This window comes from Canis aureus, chromosome 27 (assembly GCF_053574225.1).
Source record: "Canis aureus isolate CA01 chromosome 27, VMU_Caureus_v.1.0, whole genome shotgun sequence".
In the NCBI taxonomy this organism is placed as follows: domain Eukaryota; kingdom Metazoa; phylum Chordata; class Mammalia; order Carnivora; family Canidae; genus Canis; species Canis aureus.
This window is the reverse complement of record NC_135637.1, coordinates 47,476,328-47,497,669: the sequence shown is the minus strand read 5'-3', so window position 1 is coordinate 47,497,669 and position 21,342 is coordinate 47,476,328. Positions and strand designations below refer to the sequence as shown.

General features: G+C 42.9%; 1 protein-coding gene and 1 pseudogene across 4 annotated transcripts; both read right to left on the bottom strand.

Moving 5' to 3' along the window:
• Positions 1-314: 314 nt before the first annotated feature.
• Positions 315-21,305, bottom strand: LOC144299420 (uncharacterized). Of its 4 annotated transcripts, XM_077874958.1 has the most exons (8): positions 18,684-21,305; positions 17,947-18,041; positions 12,164-12,269; positions 10,636-10,808; positions 2,905-3,188; positions 2,003-2,145; positions 1,326-1,412; positions 317-1,153 (listed from the first exon to the last, which is right to left on the bottom strand). In XM_077874958.1, the coding sequence occupies exons 5-8, from the start codon at positions 3,118-3,120 to the stop codon at positions 625-627; spliced, it is 975 nt and encodes a 324-aa protein (XP_077731084.1). In that variant the 5' UTR covers positions 3,121-3,188; positions 10,636-10,808; positions 12,164-12,269; positions 17,947-18,041; positions 18,684-21,305; the 3' UTR covers positions 317-624. The 4 variants fall into 4 exon arrangements, 3 of the variants coding, with proteins under 3 accessions (XP_077731086.1, XP_077731084.1, XP_077731085.1); XM_077874959.1 differs by lacking the exon at positions 12,164-12,269; XR_013366164.1 differs by lacking the exon at positions 2,003-2,145 and having other exon boundaries at positions 319-1,153.
• On the bottom strand, positions 12,276-14,479 carry LOC144299421 (peroxisomal trans-2-enoyl-CoA reductase pseudogene; annotated as a pseudogene).
• Positions 21,306-21,342: the final 37 nt, after the last annotated feature.

The window sequence follows — 21,342 nt, the reverse complement described above, 5'->3', positions numbered from 1 at the left end:
CGGAAGAAATGAAGCATAATTATTTGCCAATAATATGATCTTCTACTTAGAATACTGAGAAAAATCAATTGAAAAATTAACAGAAATTACAGGAGAGGTTTACAAGGTGACTTATACGATCAATACATGAAAGCCAATCACATTTCTATATACCAGTAATAAGCAGAAAATTTAATAATAAAAACTATATACCACACCAAAAAATTATAAGATATCTAGTGAAAATCTATAAAAGTTTTTGAAAACCTATATGGGGATACTTATAAAACTTTAAAAAATAAGTTTAAAAAACGAATAAATAATAGCCCATGTTTACAGATAAGAAAACTTTTTTTTTTAAGATTTTGTTTATTTATTCATGAGAGACACAGACAGAGAGAGGCAGAAACACAGGCAGAGGGAGAAACAGGCTCCATGCAGGGAGCCCGACATGGGACTCGATCCCGGGTCTCCAGGATCACGCCCTGGACCGAAGGTAGGCGCTAAACCTCTGAGCCACCCAGGGATCCCCCCAATTTCCTTCTACCCAGAAGCAAAGACAAGAAGAAAAAAACCAACGAGTGTCCAGAGGGGCATGCTGAGGAAAAGAAGAGCTCCCCGAGGGCTGGGCTCCTGGAATCTCTGTCACATGCCCAGGAGACGGGAACAAATGGGTGTCGGAACCGGGCTGAGGCTTGCAGCTGAGGAAGGAGAGCACAAAAAAAGAAAACCACACACACACAAAAAACACACACACACAAACACACACACACACACACAAAATAAAAAATGAAAAATAAAAATAAAAAAAAGGAAGGAGAGCACAGAACCCCCCAGGAAGCCTGGGGCCCCAGGCGAGCTTCCAGACCCCTCCACCCCCGAACCGCCCCTCTGGAGCTGCAGTAGCCACAGGGGCAGCTCCACTGCATGGTCTCCAACAGCTTCTGCAGCCTGGTCGGCGTCCTTCAGCTGGCAGTGCTTCAGGTACAGGTGCTGCGGTGTCCCCGAGACCTCCTCCAGCAGAGTCTCCAAGGGCCCAGGGACCATGTACGACAGGTTGTCACCACTCAGATCCAGCTTCTTCAGGGAGGCGGTGTGAAAAGTTCTGAGACAAGTAGGTGATGCCCACGTACAGGAGCGGATCTCCAGGGAGTGCAGTGGCTCCTGCAGGTGACTGAGGAGAGAGGGTGCGGCTCTGTCAGGGGAGGGCCGGGCCGGCAAACACCTGCCTGTCCCTGTCGGGGCCAGTCCTGCGGCAAGCACCTCACCTGGGCTGCCATTTACCAATAGATTTAGGAGTATGTCCTTTGGTGTACCAAGGATTGGCCCAGTCTCAACAGACCTACCTCCTAGGTTCTCTTCCAACACCTCCGACACAGTTTCTCTGGTGAAATGGAGACCACATTAGTACCTGGTAGGACTGCTGACAGGAGCTGTTTGGAAAGAGATTATATGACCATAAAGAATCCATAGCATAAACTTGTTTTTTATACAGGTTTGGGTTTGGGGGAGCTTAGCTTGGCTGGGGTGTGCAGAAGGCCTCCACCCAGAAATTTCTGGGAGGCAGCACAGAGCAGATGTTTCCCTCCCATAATCATCCTGGGAGCCGTGCACACTCCTCTCCAGGGCAGCACAAATACCAGGACTGATCTGTGTTGTCTCTAGTTCTTTCCTCAGGGCCCAGCACAATGCCAGGCACTCAGCAGAGCCCAAAAGTATTGTTGAGGAAATCGCTGCATGCATCTTTCCCCATTAAATTTCTCTTCCTAAGGAGATCCCAGCCACTGGCTACAGGGGAAGCCCAAGTTCCCAGACTGCCTGCGATGCCATGAGCAAGTAAGGAGAGCCACCACTTCCTGTCTTACCCTCTGCCCTGACTTGACTTGAGGGGGCATCCTGGGTACTTTTTAGAGGACCCTGCCCACCCCTTCACCTGAGCACTTGATGCAGGTTGCCTGACAGGTAGGAGTAAGAGTAGAGCTTCTGAAGGTGACCCAGCTTGCTGAGCTATGACAGGAAGTACCTGGAGGGCTGCTCAGGCTCAGAGGAGAAGGCCCAGTGGTAGCAGGCCAGCTTGAGGCCTTGCTGGTTGCAGATCCTGCCCAGCTGGGTGGCAAACAGGCTCTGCTCAGACAGTGCCCAGAACCAGTCAAACACCTCCAGCTCCTGAATGAAATCTAGGTTCAGGATTTTCAGGATCCCTATAAGGCTATTAAAAGGCATTTCTTTAATATGCAACTTTCTACTGCAGAGAGGCAGGGACCCACAGCTCCCTTCCACTTTATTCAGGAGGCCAGAGAGGAATGTATCTAACTTGAGGGGCCTTCATAGGAAAAGATCCATGTGTAATTCCACTAGTTCTTGCAGACTCTGCTGGCTTGGGCTTGGCCCTGGCCGGGGGCATCACTGTGAATGGTAACCAAAAAGGGAACCTGGCCAGGGCCTCAGAGGCGCCTTTACCTTGGACCTGTTCGGAGTCCAAGGTCAAATCCAGCACCCTCAGTTCTGACCTCCTGTGGAGATGAGAGCAGTGTGAGGAGATGCTGACATCTGGGGAGCCCATCAGGGCCCAGGGTAAGCAGAGCAGCAGCAGCAGCAGCAGCAGCAGCAGCCCTGGGCCACTGTGGAGTCTAAGTCCCCAGTCTCAGCATCAGCCCTTCCTAGGTGCCCCCCTAGTCCTCTCCTCTCTAATGGGTTTTTCCCTTCCTACTTTCCAGTCCCTATTCCTCACACAACCTCTACCACAATCCCTAGAAGGTAAAAAGCACACCCCTTAATGCTCTTCAGCTACACCATCAACCACTTCACGCAGAGATCCTCACTCACAGCCCTAGCAGATTCCAGTACTCCCTCCCTTCCTTCCCAGCTCTACCTCCAACTCAGAGCTCTTTCAGCACCCATACTTCAGTCCAGCAACCCCCTTACCTGGGACAAGTCCTCTGGGCAGGGCAGGCAAGCGCAGCTTGCAGGCTGTCTTGGTTGGGCCACTGTACAATCAGGGAGCCCAGGTGGAGAAAGGGGAAGGACCAGACCTGCACCAGTGCCTTCAGAGCCGCCACCTTTTGGCAAAAGCAGCCATGAGCAGTGGTGGGAAGTACTTGACTGTGAACTCTTCCAAGGCAGGTATGGGTGAAGCCTCATTGCTCAGGAGGCTGTGGGCTGCAAGTTCCAGGATCTTGGGTGGTGCAGGATTGCTCATCTCCATGGACCTGGTGAAGAGTCAGGAGACTTGTTGCCTCAGCATCCCCCCAAGTCAGCACGGAGGCTCCAAGTCCTTCATGTCCATCGCAGGACAGATGTTAGCCAAGGAACTGGAGGCCTCGCTCCACCCTCCATTCATGACTCCACATCCAGAGTTTGGGTCTTGCAAACCTGACTCTGTGACTGTCTCCCCCAACCCCCCACCCCAGGCACTGGTGGCACAGGGCCCAGAACTATCTCAGGGCCTTTACATTTACTCTTCTCTCTGCCTGGAAGATTTCTCCTAGAAATCCACTTGGCTGGCTCCCTCACTTTATTCTCTTTCAGTCTCTGCTTATATTTCCCCTTGTTTGAGAAGTCTTCCCTGAACACTGAACACTCACATAGGATAACACTCCCGTCCCTTAATGATGACTCTATCCTACTCTGCTTCATAGCTCTTGTACTACCACTTCTACCCTACCACCCACTCGTTCAAACACACACACACACACACACACACACACACACACACGTATCATTGCTTGTTGTCTATCTCTGTTAAACTGTAAGCTCCATGAAATAAAAGAGGTGTCTGCTCTTATCATTGCTGTAGTCTGAGGGACCAACATATAACAGGCAACTGAGGCATATTTTAAGTGCATTACAAGAGCAAGTCTGCACATTGTAAGCTCACCACAATCCCACTGATTGAGCTTAGGGTGACGGAGGATGGAGGTTTTCTTTCTTTCTTTCTTTCTTTCTTTCTTTCTTTCTTTCTTTCTTTATTTATTTATTTTTTATTGGTGTTCAATTTACTAACATACAGAATAACCCCCAGTGCCCGTCACCCATTCACTCCCACCCCCCGCCCACCTCCCCTTCCAACACCCCTAGTTCGTTTCCCAGAGTTAGCAGTCTTTACGTTCTGTCTCCCTTTCTGATATTTCCCACACATTTCTTCCCCCTTCCCTTATATTCCCTTTCACTATTATTTATATTCCCCAAATGAATGAGAACATATAATGTTTGTCCTTCTCCGACTGGCTTACTTCACTCAGCATAATACCCTCCAGTTCCATCCACGTTGAAGCAAATGGTGGGTATTTGTCATTTCTAATAGCTGAGTAATATTCCATTGTATACATAAACCACATCTTCTTTATCCATTCATCTTTCGTTGGACACCGAGGCTCCTTCCACAGTTTGGCTATCGTGGCCATTGCTGCTATAAACATCGGGGTGCAGGTGTCCCGGCGTTTCACTGCATCTGTATCTTTGGGGTAAATCCCCAGCAGTGCAATTGCTGGGTCGTAGGGCAGGTCTATTTTTAACTCTTTGAGGAACCTCCACACAGTTTTCCAGAGTGGCTGCACCAGTTCACATTCCCACCAACAGTGTATGAGGGTTCCCTTTTCTCCACATCCTCTCCAACATTTGTTGTTTCCTGCCTTGTTAATTTTCCCCATTCTCACTGGTGTGAGGTGGTATCTCATTGTGGTTTTGATTTGTATTTCCCTGATGGCAAGTGATGCAGAGCATTTTCTCATGTGCATGTTGGCCATGTCTATGTCTTCCTCTGTGAGATTTCTGTTCATGTCTTTTGCCCATTTCATGATTGGATTGTTTGTTTCTTTGCTCTTGAGTTTAAGAAGTTCTTTATAGATCTTGGAAACTAGCCCTTTATCTGATATGTCATTTGCAAATATCTTCTCCCATTCTGTAGGTTTCTTTGAGTTTTGTTGACTGTATCCTTTGCTGTGCAAAAGCTTCTTATCTTGATGAAGTCCCAATAGTTCATTTTTGCTTTTGTTTCTTTTGCCTTCGTGGATGTATCTTGCAAGAAGTTACTATGGCCGAGTTCAAAAAGGGTGTTGCCTGTGTTCTTCTCTAGGATTTTGATGGAATCATGTCTCACATTTAGATCTTTCATCCATTTTGAGTTTATCTTTGTGTATGGTGAAAGAGAGTGGTCTAGTTTCATTCTTCTGCATGTGGATGTCCAATTTTCCCAGCACCATTTATTGAAGAGACTGTCTTTCTTCCAGTGGATAGTCTTTCCTCCTTTATCGAATATTAGTTTCCCATAAAGTTCAGGGTCCACTTCTGGATTCTCTATTCTGTTCCATTGATCTATGTGTCTGTTTTTGTGCCAGTACCACACTGTCTTGATGACCACAGCTTTGTAGTACAACCTGAAATCTGGCATTGTGATGCCCCCAGATATGGTTTTCTTTTTTAAAATTCCCCTGGCTATTCGGGGTCTTTTCTGATTCCACACAAATCTTAAAATAATTTGTTCTAACTCTCTGAAGAAAGTCCATGGTATTTTGATAGGGATTGCATTAAACGTGTATATTGCCCTGGGTAACACTGACATTTTCACAATATTAATTCTGCCAATCCATGAGCATGGAGTATTTTTCCATCTCTTTGTGTCTTCCTCAATTTCTTTCAGAAGTGTTCTATAGTTTTTAGGGTATAGATCCTTTACCTCTTTGGTTAGGTTTATTCCTAGGTATCTTATGCTTTTGGGTGCAATTGTAAATGGGATTGACTCCTTAATTTCTCTTTCTTCAGTCTCATTGTTAGTGTATAGAAATGCCACTGACTTCTGGGCATTGATTTTGTATCCTGCCACGCTACCGAATTGCTGTATGAGTTCTAGCAATCTTGGGGTGGAGACTTTTGGGTTTTCTATGTAGAGTATCATGTCATCGGCGAAGAGGGAGAGTTTGACTTCTTCTTTGCCAATTTGAATGCCTTTAATGTCTTTTTGTTGTCTGATTGCTGAGGCTAGGACTTCCAGTACTATGTTGAACAGCAGTGGTGAGAGTGGACATCCCTGTCTTGTTCCTGATCTTAGGGGAAAGGCTCCCAGTGCTTCCCCATTGAGAATGATATTTGCTGTGGGCTTTTCATAGATGGCTTTTAAGATGTCGAGGAATGTTCCCTCTATCCCTACACTCTGAAGAGTTTTGATCAGGAATGGATGCTGTATTTTGTCAAATGCTTTCTCTGCATCCAATGAGAGGATCATATGGTTCTTGGTTTTTCTCTTGCTGATATGATGAATCACATTGATTGTTTTACGGGTGTTGAACCAGCCTTGTGTCCCAGGGATAAATCCTACTTGGTCATGGTGAATAATTTTCTTAATGTACTATTGGATCCTATTGGCCAGTATCTTGTTGAGAATTTTTGCATCCATGTTCATCAGGGATATTGGTCTGTAATTCTCCTTTTTGGCGGGGTCTTTGTCTGGCTTTGGAATTAAGGTGATGCTGGCTTCATAGAACGAATTTGGAAGTACTCCATCTCTTTCTATCTTTCCAAACAGCTTTAGGAGAATAGGTATGATTTCTTCTTTAAACGTTTGATAAAATTCTCCTGGGAAGCCATCTGGCCCTGGACTCTTGTGTCTTGGGAGGTTTTTGATGACTGCTTCAATTTCCTCCCTGGTTATTGGCCTGTTCAGGTTTTCTATTTCTTCCTGTTCCAGTTTTGGTAGTTTGTGGCTTTCCAGGAATGCGTCCATTTCTTCTAGATTGCCTAATTTATTGGCGTATAGCTGTTCATAATATGTTTTTAAAATCGTTTGTATTTCCTTGGTGTTGGTAGTGATCTCTCCTTTCTCATTCATGATTTTATTAATTTGAGTCTTCTCTCTCTTCTTTTTAATAAGGCTGGCTAATGGTTCATCTATCTTATTAATTCTTTCAAAGAACCAACTCCTGGTTCTGTTGATCTGTTCCACAGTTCTTCTGGTCTCGATTTCGTTGAGTTCTGCTCGAATCTTTATTAACTCCCTTCTTCTCTTGGGTGTAGGATCTATTTGCTGTTTTTTCTCTAGCTCCTTTATGTGTAAGGTTAGCTTTTGTATTTGAGTTCTTTCCAGTTTTTGAATGGATGCTTGTATTGCGATGTATTTCCCCCTTAGGACTGCTTTTGCTGCATCCCAAAGATTTTGAACGGTTGTATCTTCATTCTCATTAGTTTCCATGAATCTTTTTAATTCTTCCTTAATTTCCTGGTTGACCCTTTTATCTTTTAGCAGGATGGTCCTTAACCGGAGGTTTTCTTTCTTCACTCATGAAGCATCAGGTTAATTTCAGGTCACTTATATTCTTTCCACGGCCTAAACCCTCCTTTCTTCCTAGGCTTCCTAGGCTTTCTTCCTACACTTCCTAGGGAAGTGTAGCCCCATCCCATTACCCTCCAAGGCCACCCAGGCTACAGAGCAGATCTTTGTGCTGTGACAGAAATTTTCTAGACCCGTGCTGTCTGATGTGAAAGCCATGAGACACATGTGACAACAGACCACTTGAAATGTGGCTCATGGGACTAACTCAATTTTTAGTTTTATTTAATTTCAATTAATAGCTACATGTAGCTACATGCTACATTTTTGGACAGTACAAAACTAGAATCTATAGAAGTCAGAGACAGGAAACATTCATTCGTAATCTCACCAAGCTATGAAATCCACTCCTATGATGCTATTATGGCGTTGGCAAGAAAACTGAGAAATATAATATGTCCCTTTTTAAGGAACAGTGAATATTGGCAATTATTGGCCAATCTCACTTTTTTATAAAGATATTTATTTATTTATTTATTTATTCATTCATTCATTCATTCATTCATGAGAGACAGAGAGACAGAGAGAGAGAGAGAGAGAGAGAGAGAGAGAGAGAGGCGCAGAAGCAGGCTCCATGCCAGGAGCCCAACACGGGACTCAATCCCAGGACTCCAGGATCACGCCCTGGGCCAAAGGCAGTTGCCAAACCGCTGAGCCACCCAGGGATCCCCTCACTTTTGAAGCTGGATGTAAAAGTCCTAAACAATGAAACACTGACAAATCGTTCTCTTAAAAAGATGATCATGTATGATTGATACCAGGAATGCAAGAAGGGTTAATGTCATTAATTATTTAACTGTGTCAATGGCGACAGGAAAATCAAGTAAGGGATAGGAAGAAAATTCCTGAACCTGATATTTAGTAGTGGTGTTCTATATACACTGCCTTTAAAGTCAAATAAGAGCCACCATTCACATCCTGCACACCTGATGCACCCTGCACGTCCAATTCAGGGAGTGTCACTGATCCAGGGCCCACCCTGTTGCCCACAAGAATCCCTGGCAGCCTGGAGCAAGGGCCACACCTCACATGTGTTGCTCTGCACCAAGGACTGCGTGCAACAGACTAGCTCCTGGGAGACACTTTGGTTTGAGGACTTGCCAAGGACTTTGCTGAACCTGCTTGAGAGTGCCTGGTGGATCTGGCACACTTCCACCTCACCTTGCCTCCCTAATTGCCTCATCGCCTATGTCCATCTGTAGCTCTCCAAGCCTTCCTTGGCTCCTTCCTCATTTTCCTTCATAGACAACTCCCCTAGTAAAATCCTTGCACATTTTCCTATCTTAGCATCTGGTTCCTGTGGGGCCTGGACTAACTCAGATGTCATATCGCCGCTTCTATTCAACACTGTACTGGACATCCTGTCACACTTTTACAAGGAAAAAGGTTGTATGAGAACAGGAAAAGAAGAAACAAAAGTGCTAATAAATGTAGATCATATGACTCTTTACACAGGAAATCCAAGACAATCCTAGACAAACCTACAGAATAATAGAGTTCAGCCAGGTTGTGTCACATAAGATTGACATATAGACATCAGTGGTGCTAGTATGTATCAGTAACAACCATTTGAAAAATGTAATCCTCATGATTATAAGGTCCCAATCACCAGTGTACTAGATGGTCCTTAATAAAAGCAACAACAACAACAACAAAACAACAAAATAAATAAATAAATAAATAAATAAATAAATAAATAAATAAAAGCAACAAATGTTTCTCAAGATGTCTTTAAAAGATTTCAAAATTTTGGACCAGAGTATATATAACGTGACAATCACTTAAATTGACTTTTAACTTTCTTATAAGTTTTAGATAATAACAACCATAACACACGGATTGTTAAGACAGCAAAAGGACACTGCTGGGGGGCTGCATGGTGGTGCAGTCAGTTGAGCGTCCAACTCTTGGTTTCTCCCAGGGGTTGTGGGATTGAGCCCTGCAGAGGGCTCCAGGCTCTGCGCTCTGCATATAGTTTGCTTGAGACCCTCTTTCCCTCTTCTTCTGCCCCTCCCCACCACCCTCTTGGGCTCTCATAAATAAATAAATAAATAAATAAATAAATAAATAAATAAATAAATAAAGTAATTAAAAAAGTACACTGTTGGGAGAAATAAAATTTTTTTTGGGGGGGGGAGAAATAATTAAATAAAATCTCCTGTCAGGGGATCCCTGGGTGGCTCAGCGGTTTAGCACCTGCCTTTGGCCCAGGGCGGGATCCTGGAGTCCCGGGATCGAGTCCCACGTCAGGCTCCCAGCATGGAGCCTGCTTCTCCCTCCTCCTGTGTCTCTGCCTCTCTCTCTCTCTCTCTGTCTATCATAAATAAATAACTCTTTAAAAAAAATCTCCTGTCAACCCAGTACAACCCCTTCACAAAATGTAGACAAGAATGAAAGTTTTGTTATTAAGCATTAAACCAGACCATGATGCATATCACAGGCATTCAGCTAAAGAAATTGGAATGATAAAGAAATCTCACCCTTTTAGATAGCTAGGCAGAAACAATCCATTACATACATACAACTGTCTTAGTCCAAAGGAAAAATTAAAACTTGGAGCCAAGTGCTTGGACAAAACTTCCACAGAGTTAGGGAGACAGAACCCCACACTCCTCTGTGTTCACCTTTCACAGAGGTGGCTCCAGAAAGACACACCTAGAATGCAAAACGGGCAAAAGGCTTGTTCAGCTTTTTAAAAGATTACATATGTGTGAAAAGAACAAAGAAGATTAGGATCACAAATTTTCTTTTTTTTTTTAATTTTTATTTTATTTATGATAGTCACACAGAGAGAGAGAGAAGCAGAGACATAGGCAGAGGGAGAAGCAGGCTCCATGCACCGGGAGCCCGACGTGGGATTCGATCCTGGGTCTCCAGGATCACGCCCCGGGCCAAAGGCAGGCGCTAAACCGCTGTGCCACCCAGGGATCCCGGATCACAAATTTTCAAAAGGAAATGCTGGAAAGAAAAGCAGGGGAAGAAAGTGTTCTTTCCCTTTTGGCACGAGGGACACATCAAAGTTCTTGAGACTAAAGCAAAGTTATTTGTTTTGTATATTTTTTAATTGGAGTTCAATTTGCCAACATATAGTGTAACATCCAGTGCTCATCCCGTCAAGCGCCCCCCTCTGTGCCCATCACCCAGTCCCCCCGTCCCCCCGCCCCTTCCACTACCCCTTGTTTGTTTCCCAGAGTTAGGTGTCTCTCATGTGCTGTCACCCTCTATGATATTTCCCACTCATTTTCTCTCCTTTCCCCTATAATCCCTTTCACTATTTTTTATATTTCCCGAATGAATGAAACCATATAACGTTTGTCCTTCTCCAAATGACTTACTTCACTCAGTGTAATACCCTCCAGTTCTATTCATGTTGAAGCAAATGGTGAGTATTCATTGTTTCTAATGGCTGAGTAATATTCCATTGTATACATAGACCACGTCTTCTTTATCCATTCGTCTGTCGATGGACACCGAGGCTCCTGCCACAGTTTGGCTATTGTGGACATTGCTGTAAAGTAAAGTTTTTAGTTAGAGGCAAATTCATAGTCAGATTCTTCAATTACTAAAGAACACTGAACATATAAACTCTACAATTCATTTAATAAGAATAAAATCAACCACAAAGGCAGCAGAAGAAAGGGCATAATTACGAGCACTTGAAGATAAAATAATTAGCAGAAAAACAGCATTAGGAGAAAAATAGGCAGACTGTAAAGAAGAGAAAAAGAACTAATCAGAATTAGAAATGGCAAAGTGACTATACCTATGGACACGGATCATATCATGAGAACCAAGAGAAACAAAGACAGAACGAGCAGCACTATCAGTATTTTGTTGATGTTTGAATTAGGACAAGCATACACACTATCAACATTGGGAAAGCTGTGGCCAATGCAATATGACATGTAATGCTGGTGCTCTCAATAGCAATTAAAAGAAAAAGAGATAGAAAAAAACCCATGTATTTCAGTGGAAAACTATGCATCCTTTATAATGTATACCCTTTTAGATTATCAGATTCTAGATTATCAGCTCAGATTCCTGTTCATTATCTTTGTGCGATTTTGTAACTCCTTGTATGTTGTAGGTAACTGATAGATATATAATTCTATCTAGCCTGGTAGTGACTTTCCACTAATTTCCACCTGTGGAAAAGCAGTTTTATCTTTATTCATAATTCATCTCACCATCCCTTTATGTCATATAACTGCACTGTTTGGATTCTTCTTTTGAATTGGCTAGAACATCTGCCTCACATATTCACTTTATAACTCTATATGAGAGTCATGATTCTACCTTTTTTACCAATAGAAAGCTAAAAGAAAAAAATTTTTTAAAGGCTAATATAATAAGAATATTTTTATTGATGTGACTGGATGGGAATGTTGAGTATATCCAGCAAGAACTGAATAGTAAATGTACAATGGCAAAGTAACTTAGACACATGAAAGAAACCACACCCTAACCAGGCTATCACTAGGGATGACATTAATAATAAATATGTGAAATAAAATTAAGAATAGCAAATTATTGATGTAATGGAATAAAATTAACAAAACTAAAGACTTGTCAAAGGGCAGAAAGCAAATATTGAAAAGATATAAATTCTTAACTTATTGTTATAATCAGAATATTTTTGGTAATCTGTCTAAATAATTATAACTTTAATCTAGAAGAAACAACAAAACAAGAGAATGCTAAAAGATACTAACTTTACCAGATATTTGCATAAAGTAATATTGACCCAAGAACAAAAACCAACTGATGAACATAAATAAAGGAAGCTCTCCCAAGAGCTCACTGTATTATTGAAGGATCTAGTCTTCAGGGGATCCCTGCATGGCTCAGGGGTTTGGCGCCTACCTTCAGCCCAGGGCGCCATCCTGGAGTCCCAGGATCGGGTCCCGCATCGGGCTCCCTGCATGGAGCCTGCTTCTCCCTCTGCCTGTGTCTCTGCTTCTCTCTCTGTCTATCATGAATAAATAAATAAAATCTTAAAAAAAAGAAGGATCTAGTCTTCAGTATCCAGATTGTTGACTACAGATAGCTAAGACAAAAAGACGAGCTTCTTTGGAGAAGATTCCAGTGAAAGGTGGCTCAGCAAAGTGAGGGAAACTGCCTGTCACAGTTAAGGTTTAGGCAGCAGGAGAATCTGGCAGCTAACTCTTCGTCCTCCAACCTCCACTCTCAGAGCTTTCCCACAAATCCAGCAGCAACAAACCCTCCGCAATGCTTCCCTGTCTCAGGGACACCTGGGTGGCTCAGGGGTTGAGCGCCTGCCTTGGGCCCAGGGCATGATCCCGGATTCCCCGGATCGAGTCCCACGTCGGGCTCCCTGCATGGAGCCTGCTTCTCCCTCTGCCTGTGTCTCTGCCTCTCTCTCTCCCCCCCCACCCCGTGTCTCTCATGAATAAATAAAATCTTTAAAATAAAATGCTCCTCTCTTCACAAACATCGGATAGCTTTGAGAGAGATGAATTTGTAAGATGCGGGCAGCCCCGGTGGCGCAGCGGTTTGGCGCCGCCTGCAGCCTGGGGTGTGATCCTGGAAGCCCGGGATCGAGTCCCGCGTCGGGCACCCTGCATGGAGCCTGCTTCTCCCTCTCCCTCTGCCTGTGTCTCTGCCTCTCTCTCTGTGTCTATGAATAAATAAATAAAATCTTTAAAAAAAAAAAAAGAATTTGTAAGATGCATCACATAGGAAAGAAAAAAATCCACTACCAATAAAACACCCAGTGAGGGTAAGGCCCATACTGATTACTGAGATGCCAATCCCTGATGTATCCATGATGCACAATGAATAGGACTTTTTGGTAGGTGGACGTATAGCGTGAAAAAATAATTTTCTAGAGGGACACCTGGGTGGCTCAGCCGTTGAGTGCCTGCCTTCGGCCCAGGGCGTGATCCTGGAATCCTTGGTTCGAGTCCCACATTGGGCTCCCGGCATGGAGCCTGCTTCTCCCTCTCCCTCTGCCTGTGTCTCTGCCTCTCTCTCTGTGTGTCTCTCATGAATAAATAAATAAAGTCTTTAAAAAATAATAAATAAAGTATGTTAATTTCATTCATAAAAAAGTCTTTAAACACAGGCTAAACAACATTGGTTGGGGCTTAAGAATGCATTTATTTCAGGAATAGTTTCTGCTTGGGCATAACTGATAACATTCAAAAGGCAGAAAGTGATTTTTCCGTACAAATTATTATAACTCTAAAGTACCAAAGGGCATTCTGGAGATACTAAGACATTTGGGGATAAAAAACATATGTAGTTTCCATAGCTTGGCTTTATTCCTGAAAGACTCCCTCATCCTTTTGACAACAGAAATATCCCCCGCTCGCTAAGGCCAGTTGTATATCAAATACTCCCATATACAAAGACTGGCCCCATCCCCATCCACCAATTTTCCAGTGATAAGAGAAGCTACAGGAGACAGCAGGAAGCAGACCAATAGGGAGATCTCTCAGGAACTCCAATTTGCTTCGCTGGAATTTTCTTAACCGTCCAAATACGTCTTTTGCCAAAGAGCCATAGTTGTCAATAGCAGTCAGGGAATAAATGACGCCAGGGGCAACACAGTTGCTCCTTACTCCGTTCTGGCCTATTCTACAGCCAAGGATTTGGTGAGATTGTAAACACCTGCTCTGGCAGCTGCACTATACACAAGTCCTGGAAATCCATTTTAAACAAGGATAATATTATTCAGAATGGATCCTCCATGCTCTTTCATCCAGGAGTTGTAAACTGCTCTCCACATGTAGAAGGTGCTCATCAATTTGGTTTCGATCACAGCATGCCATCCCTTTGCACTGATGTGTTTTACAGGAGACCTGAACTGACCTCCTCCATTGTTTACAAAAAATTGATCTTACCATAAATATCTAAGGTGGATTTGACCAAATTGTTCACCGCCTTTTCTTTGCAGATGTTGCATTTTATGGGAGTGACCTGAGCCTGGTGGGCTCAGTTCATCTGCAGTAGATTTTAGTCAATCAAAGTTACGTGACGCAATGACCACATTACACCCCAGCTGCAAGATCTTGGTCATGATGGCCTTTCTGATACCTGTGTCCCCTCTGGTGATGATGGCCAGTTGGTCTTGCAGCAAGCCAGCAACCAGCCAGCTCTTGCCCTTGTCCCAAGTGCCCATCTCCACCAAGCATCTGAGTCTTAGGAGTGCTAAAGTCACTTACATGGTAAAAAATAATAATAATAATAATAATAATAATAATAATAATATTTTTTACTTTATTTATTCTTGAGAGACACATACACAGAGAGGCAGAGACATAGGCAGAGGGAGAAGCAGGCTTCCTGTAAGGAACCCAATGTGGGACTCCATCTCTGACCCCGGGATCATGCCGTGACCCGAAGGCAGAAGACACTCCACTCCTGAGCCATCCGGGTGTCCCTACAGGAAAATTTTTATGTTTAAAAAAAAATCAATAGCCTGTCTAAATTATCTCATTTTATTAAAAATAGATTATCATTTTAAATACTGATATTCCATCAGAAGTCTCTTATTGACAGTTATTTTGAATTTCAAACTATAAATAACCCAGAAATAAATTTTGTTAAATGCCTTTATCCAAATTTCAGGTTATTGAGTATATGCTTCCTTTACATCTTTTTCTCCTTTATGGAGATGATCATGTGGGATCTCTTCCTCTCTTTTGTGTCAATATGGTGAGGTTTGGTTTTGTCTTTTTTAAAGACTTTATTTATTCATGTCAGAGAGAGAGAGAGAGAGAGAGAGTGACAGGCGGAGGGAGAAGCAGGCTTCATGCAGGGAGCCCGATACGGGTTCGATCCTGGGTCTCCAGGATCAAGCCCTGGGCCGAAGGCAGGCGCTAAACTGCTGAGCCACCCAGAGATCCCCAATATGGTGGGTTTTATTAAAAGATTTCCTCATATTGGACTATCCTTGCATTTCTAGTATTTCTCACTTAGTCACATGCTATTATGACTATCAATGCCATTGCACCAGTATTTATCAATGAGATTCGTCTGTAATTTTCTTTTAGAGACCGTTTTGTGAATTTGTGTTTGGGATTTTTTTTTTTAGTGAAATAGCTCTGTCAATTTTGATCTGTGTTGGACTTTGACTTGAATCTAGTGTGGTCTGGGGTGAATGAGCTGGCTGAATGACAGACCCTATCCTGTGATAGGTGGAAAGAGGATACTTCCGTGAAAAACTATGCATTGCTCATATCTTACTTGTTCAGTCTAGTCTTCACTATTTCCTAGTCTTTCATGGTTTTTAAGCTACTTCAGAAGACAAGTGATAGCAATGCAAAATAATTCTTGTCTCTGGACATGTACATTCTGTCCTATTCAATTGACTTCTCCTCACTAGCCGGTTAAATAAATCTTTAACACTTGTTCGTTTTTGTATCTGCATGAGTCATGATTTTATCATTTTTAAATAATCTATTTTTATTGTAAAAATATATTTATATTATGTATATTTATGTAAAATATACATAAAATTGCCATCTTAACCATTTTTTAAAATATGCGGGTCAGTGGCATTAAGCACATTATTGTGCACCCATCACCACCATCCATCCCCAGAACTCTTTCATCCTACTAAATTGAAATTGTACCCAGTAAATAATAACCCTCCATTCCTCTATCACCTAAGCTCCTGGGAAACCACCCTTCAACTTTCTGTCTTTATAAATTGGACCGCTCTACGTATCTTTGTAAGTGTGCTAGGAGGAAATACTTCCTACCAATTCAGATGCAGTGATCTAGAGACTATTAATTAACTGACAGATTTGGGATCCCTGGGTGGCGCAGCGGTTTGGCACCTGCCTTTGGCCCAGGGCGGGATCCTGGAGACCCGGGATCGAATCCCACGTCAGGCTCCCGGTGCATGGAGCCTGCTTCTCCCTCTGCCTGTGTCTCTGCGTCTCTCTCTCTCACTGTGTGCCTATCATAAATAAATAAAAAAATTAAAAAAAAATTAACTGACAGATTTACAGGAGAAAAGACAAGATTAATTTACACACTCACGCAGGAGCATTCAGATGAAGAGGCTCCCTAAAGAGCTGGAGATAGACGTTTATATACCAACTGAACAGGGGAAAGCGATGGAAAGCAAAGAAAGAGCTTCTCTGGAAAAGACTAAGGAGCTTTTAGGAAAACAAATGGAAAGTATAATATTGTCATGTTTGCCACTTCTCAGATGCAAGTGGTCCAGGCTGAGAGTGAAACTACCCCAAAGAGGGATTTATGGCAGCTTCTCTCTCAGAAGGATAAGCCTTTAGTCAGATACATGAGACCCAGAAAGGCTTCTGCATTTGCTGTGTCATAAATGACTTCAGTTTAAAATAACCTTGCTCCAACTCAAGGGGTATAAGTGGATCCATACAAGTGGAATCATACAGTATTTGTCCTTCAGTGACTAGCTTATTTCATTTAGCATAATGTCCCCAAGGTTCATCCATGCTTACAATGTGTTAGGAATTACCTTCCTTTTAAAGACTGAAATAAAATTCTGCTGTACTTATATATTACATCGTGTTTATCCGTTCATCCATTGATGGACACTTGAGTTCCTTCCGCCTCTTAACTATTGTGAATAAATGTGCTTATGAATACAGCTGTACAAATTCTTCAAGACCCTCCTTTCAATTCTTTGGGGTATATACCCAGAAGTAAAATTGCTGGATATATATTTTTTAAGATCTTATTTATTTATTCATGAGAGACACAGAGAGAGAGAGAGAGAGAGAGAGAGAGAGAGAGGCAGAGACACAGGCAGAGGGAGAAGCAGGCTCCATGCACCGGGAGCCCGATGTGGGATTCGATCCCGGGTCTCCAGGATCGCGCCCTGGGCCAAAGGCAGGCGCCAAACCGCTGCGCCACCCATGGATCCCCCAACAGGTTTTAATATTTAATTGTAAAGGTGGGCAATAAATCTAAATTGTGGTATCATTATGATTTTTTCTTTTTTAAAGAGTTTACTTATTTCTTTTAGAGAGAGAGAACACAAGTTGAGGAGGGAGAGGGACAAGCAGTCTCTGCACTGAATGTGGAGCCTGATGTGGGATTTGACCTCATGACCCTGAGATCATGCTCTGAGTCAAAATCAAGAGTTGGATGCTCAACCGAGACACCCAGGTGCTCCTCATTGTGATTCTTAAAACGAGAGATACACAGTGACTTATTTTTCATGGCAAATATTTTTAGATCCATAAAGCTTTATGGTAATTATCCATGTGTTATTTGTTTTGGTCATGCTGTCAAATTTGTAATAAAGCTTCTTAACCCAAAGGAAAAATAAAGTTATGTGTAGCAAAAAAATTTTTTCTCTCTGTAGTGTGTTTGAATCTATTAAGATATATATGCTCCAGGGGCATCTGGGAAGCTGTCAATTAAAATGTTTGCCTTTGGCTCAGGTCATTATGCCAGGGTCCTGGGATCAAGTCCCGTGTTGGGCCTGCCTGCTGCTCCCCCTACTATTCTTTCTCTGATTGATAGATAAATAGATAGATAAATAAATAATCTTTTTAAAACAGATATATATGCTCCAAACAAACCTTAAAGAAAAAACAGCAAAATGTTATTGTTTTCACTCTTCACACACTGCTATAAACATTCTCATTAGCTCACACAGTCCTTCCAGCTGGCTTACGTATACTTACTTCCCTTCGGCTTCAGGGATTGGGGGAATGGCTGGAAGTGCACACGAGGCTCTTTTTGTGATAAATTGTAAGCAGGCATACATTCAGCCAGAAGCCTTCCAGATTGGTCATATAAAAACATGGAGAGCAAAAAGAAAATGGAACTGAATGACTACCAAATTTCTACTCAGTACAGAACATTTTAGACTTACAACAGTAACTCTAAAAGCTCCCATTAAGCACGTTCAATATTAGTTTATAACCATTATCTCATTTAATCTTCACACACATACAATTTATGTGGTATATAGCATCTTAATTCCCATTTCAGAGCTGAGGAATGCTCTGCTTGAGGTCATGCAGCTAGTAATTGGAGCTAGGGGTTCTTAACATTGCATACTCTTTTCACCCTGGGGATGCTACTGAACTCAAAGGGCAGTTCTGAGGATTAGATGTGCTGAGGCACATTGTTTCCTTAGCCTCCTGCCTGCCATGGAGTAAGTAGTCATTATATGATCGCCATTAGTATTGAATCATTACTATTTAATATTAAATTATATTAATACAAATAAAACAATTAAGTTATTCATTGTGCATATCTGGGTCCTATGTATAGGTTTTCCAACCGTTTTATTCAATTCCTGTACTTCAAGATCATATAGCACACAAGTGAGAATATCTCCAACTTTGTGATTATAAATTAATAAAGGGTTAAGACTAGGAATACAGAAGTACTCACAGTTCAAATTTTAACTCACCATTTGTGAAATTGTGGGTCAGGATGATGTTGTAATAGGTAATAGGGCCATCCTAGTTGCTGGACAATGTTCTGGTCAGGAGTCCATCGGCAGCACTTTGGGATGGGTACTCCATTCTGGAGTCTGACTTTCAACACTTGCAGTCCAGAAATTCAACTTAGTCAGTCTATGGAAAATTACTGAGGCTCTTGGAAATTATTAAAATGAACCAAACTAACCAAATAAGTAATCTTTAAATCATATTATCAATTGTGTATATATAATTAGAGACATACCTCTCCTAGAAGGGGCTATTCTATCCCCTTATTGTCCTAGCAATGAGAACAAATTCTTGCTCACAGGTGGTCCATTGGAAATCACTTCCCTAACCAGAGTTAGGGAATCTCCCTAACCAGAGTTCTTCCTCCCCAAATCTCTCCCCTATTATGTGTTTTGTTTTCTGGTAGCAGTTATCACTACCTAAAATTATCTTACTTCCTCCTAGATTGTCTGCCTTCCTCCATTAGAATGGCAGGTTCTCTGATGTTTGTTCACTGCCATATCCCTAACTTCTAGAACAGAGCTTGACACATAGCAGGAACTCAATATATGCTTGAATGAATTAATGTCATCTGGAGGTTGTAAACCCAAGTTAGATGCAAGTCAACTTAAGCTTCTTTCCCTCAACAGGAAATAGTTGCCCTGTCACTGAACTGAGTTTAGGGACAGTCCTCAGAGATGGGTCGGCCCCCTCGGACTCAGACCCCAGAGCAGGTGGAACCTGGCCCAGCCCAGTGATCTGTGTGTCTGCTCTCTCAGCTGCCCTCCAAAGCCCTGGGATCGACTTGCCACACTCACTTGCACCCTGAGCCACAGCTTCTGGTATAAGCAGAAACCACGGAGCCTCCCAGTTTCTCTTATTCCTTTCTTCAGGTTCAAGGACCCCTAAGGCTCTGGGTCCCTAGTTGGTGTTCTGGACCTAAAGATATGGGCATCTGCTTATATCTAACTCTAACCTGTTGTGGCCCAATGATCTCCTCCCTGCAACAAAGAAGGACTGAGATATGTAGATTGAGAACTGTGATCCTTCTTGGTTGTTAAAATAACTTACAAGTTATTATGGTACTAATTTTGGGGAACAGCAATGGATACTGAGTTTGTGCTTAATGCTCATCGACTGTTCCCCTCCCATATTCCCATTAAATATGTTTGAGAACTCAAAAGGCTAACTCCCAAGACCACCCTGAAATAGAGTCCTCCAGTCTTTTTTCTTTTTTTTTAAGATCTTATTTATTTGAGAGGGAGAGTATCTGAACACAGGAGTGGGGGGTAGAGGAGACGGGAGGGAGAGGGAGAAGCAGGCTCCCCGCCTGAGAGGCTGCAGCGCCTGGCATTCCAGTAGTGCTTTGTGTGGACTCAGGGGACCATTCCCCCGGTGACTTTGAAGGGAAGCCTTCTGAGAAGCTTGGGACCAGAAGAGTTCAGGTGCAAGAGGAATAGGGATGGTGTGGACCTTGAAGACCCTGATCCCATCATAGAATGTTGTGGTGTCCTGGGGGTCTCATGCAGGACTGGGGTGCCAAAGTAGCAGACACTCTGTTCAGCTTTGTCGGGGCACGATGGCACTGTGTATCCAGGCTCCAGCTGTTATCTTTTCTTTTTTTTTTTCCAGCTGTTTTCTGAGAGCCACTTGTTATTGTCTTCTCCTCATAAAAGTGAGGGGAACTGATTCTTCAAGTTGGTTTTATAAGATCACTTGAACTACTTCTCAAATGACTGAATTCACAAGCCAGGTCACAGACTATCCTAGTTCAGGTAACAATGACCTGCAATGCACACGTAAACCTCTTATCCACCAAGTCCACTGCGTACTCCTAGCCACAGACTCTTTTACTCTGGACATCACCCTGATCCTGGGTGGCTAAATACATGTCCATCGTTTTCACCGGATTGTCCCGTCTTTTCATGGTTCTACTTCTGGTTTCTTCTGCATCCTGTTCTGTGCAGTTCCCTGCTGCTCTGGATCTATGCAGTCCCTTTAGGGGAATGTGCTGACCTCAAGATGCTCCTGGCACAAAGGTGGTAAGTGACAGCATCCAAAACCTGGTTCAAAGTTCATGCTATTCCATGATGTCACAGGAGCTGAGGCCTGTCTACACAGTGGCCTACTTCACAACTCCCATAAATAGCCTATATTCCATAAAACGCAGGGGTTGGTCACTATCAGGAGATTGGAATGAAACTTAAAATAACTCCACCAATCCAAATAGGAGGGGTCTGCCCTCAGTTTGTTTTGATCTTTTTTAAAAAAATCTGTATTTTATTTTATTTTTTATTTTTTTGAGAGAGACAGCATGACCAGAGGGTGAAGGGCAGAGGGAGAGGGAGAGGCAGAGAATCCCAAGCAGGCACCACACCCAGCTCGGTGCCTAACTAACATAAGATCTGATCTCACGACCCTGAGGTCATGACCTGAGCCAAAATCAAGAGGAGGGCACTTAACTGACTGAGCCACCCAGGTGTCCCTCAGTTTCTTTTTCTATTAACCCTTTAAGATAGAGATCTTTTGTATAAGTGAGCAGTAGGTAGAAGAATTGGTGGCACCAACAAAGACCAACAGGACTCACAGCAGGGTCATCTGTCTTCAGTGGTGCTGGGAGCAGGTCTCTGCGGACTTAAC

What these genes read in the sequence shown, in the direction of transcription:
- LOC144299420 (XM_077874958.1), bottom strand. Translation starts at nt 3,120, where the DNA reads ATGAGGCTTCACCCATACCTGCCTTGGAAGAGTTCACAGTCAAGTACT. An exon ending in GCCCAGAGGACTTGTCCCAG is followed by an intron (nt 2,146 to 2,904) that starts GTAAGGGGGTTG and finishes GATTTCATTCAG; the next exon opens with GAGCTGGAGGTGTTTGACTG. An exon ending in GAGCCTGAGCAGCCCTCCAG is followed by an intron (nt 1,413 to 2,002) that starts GTACTTCCTGTC and finishes CTTTCCAAACAG; the next exon opens with CTCCTGTCAGCAGTCCTACC.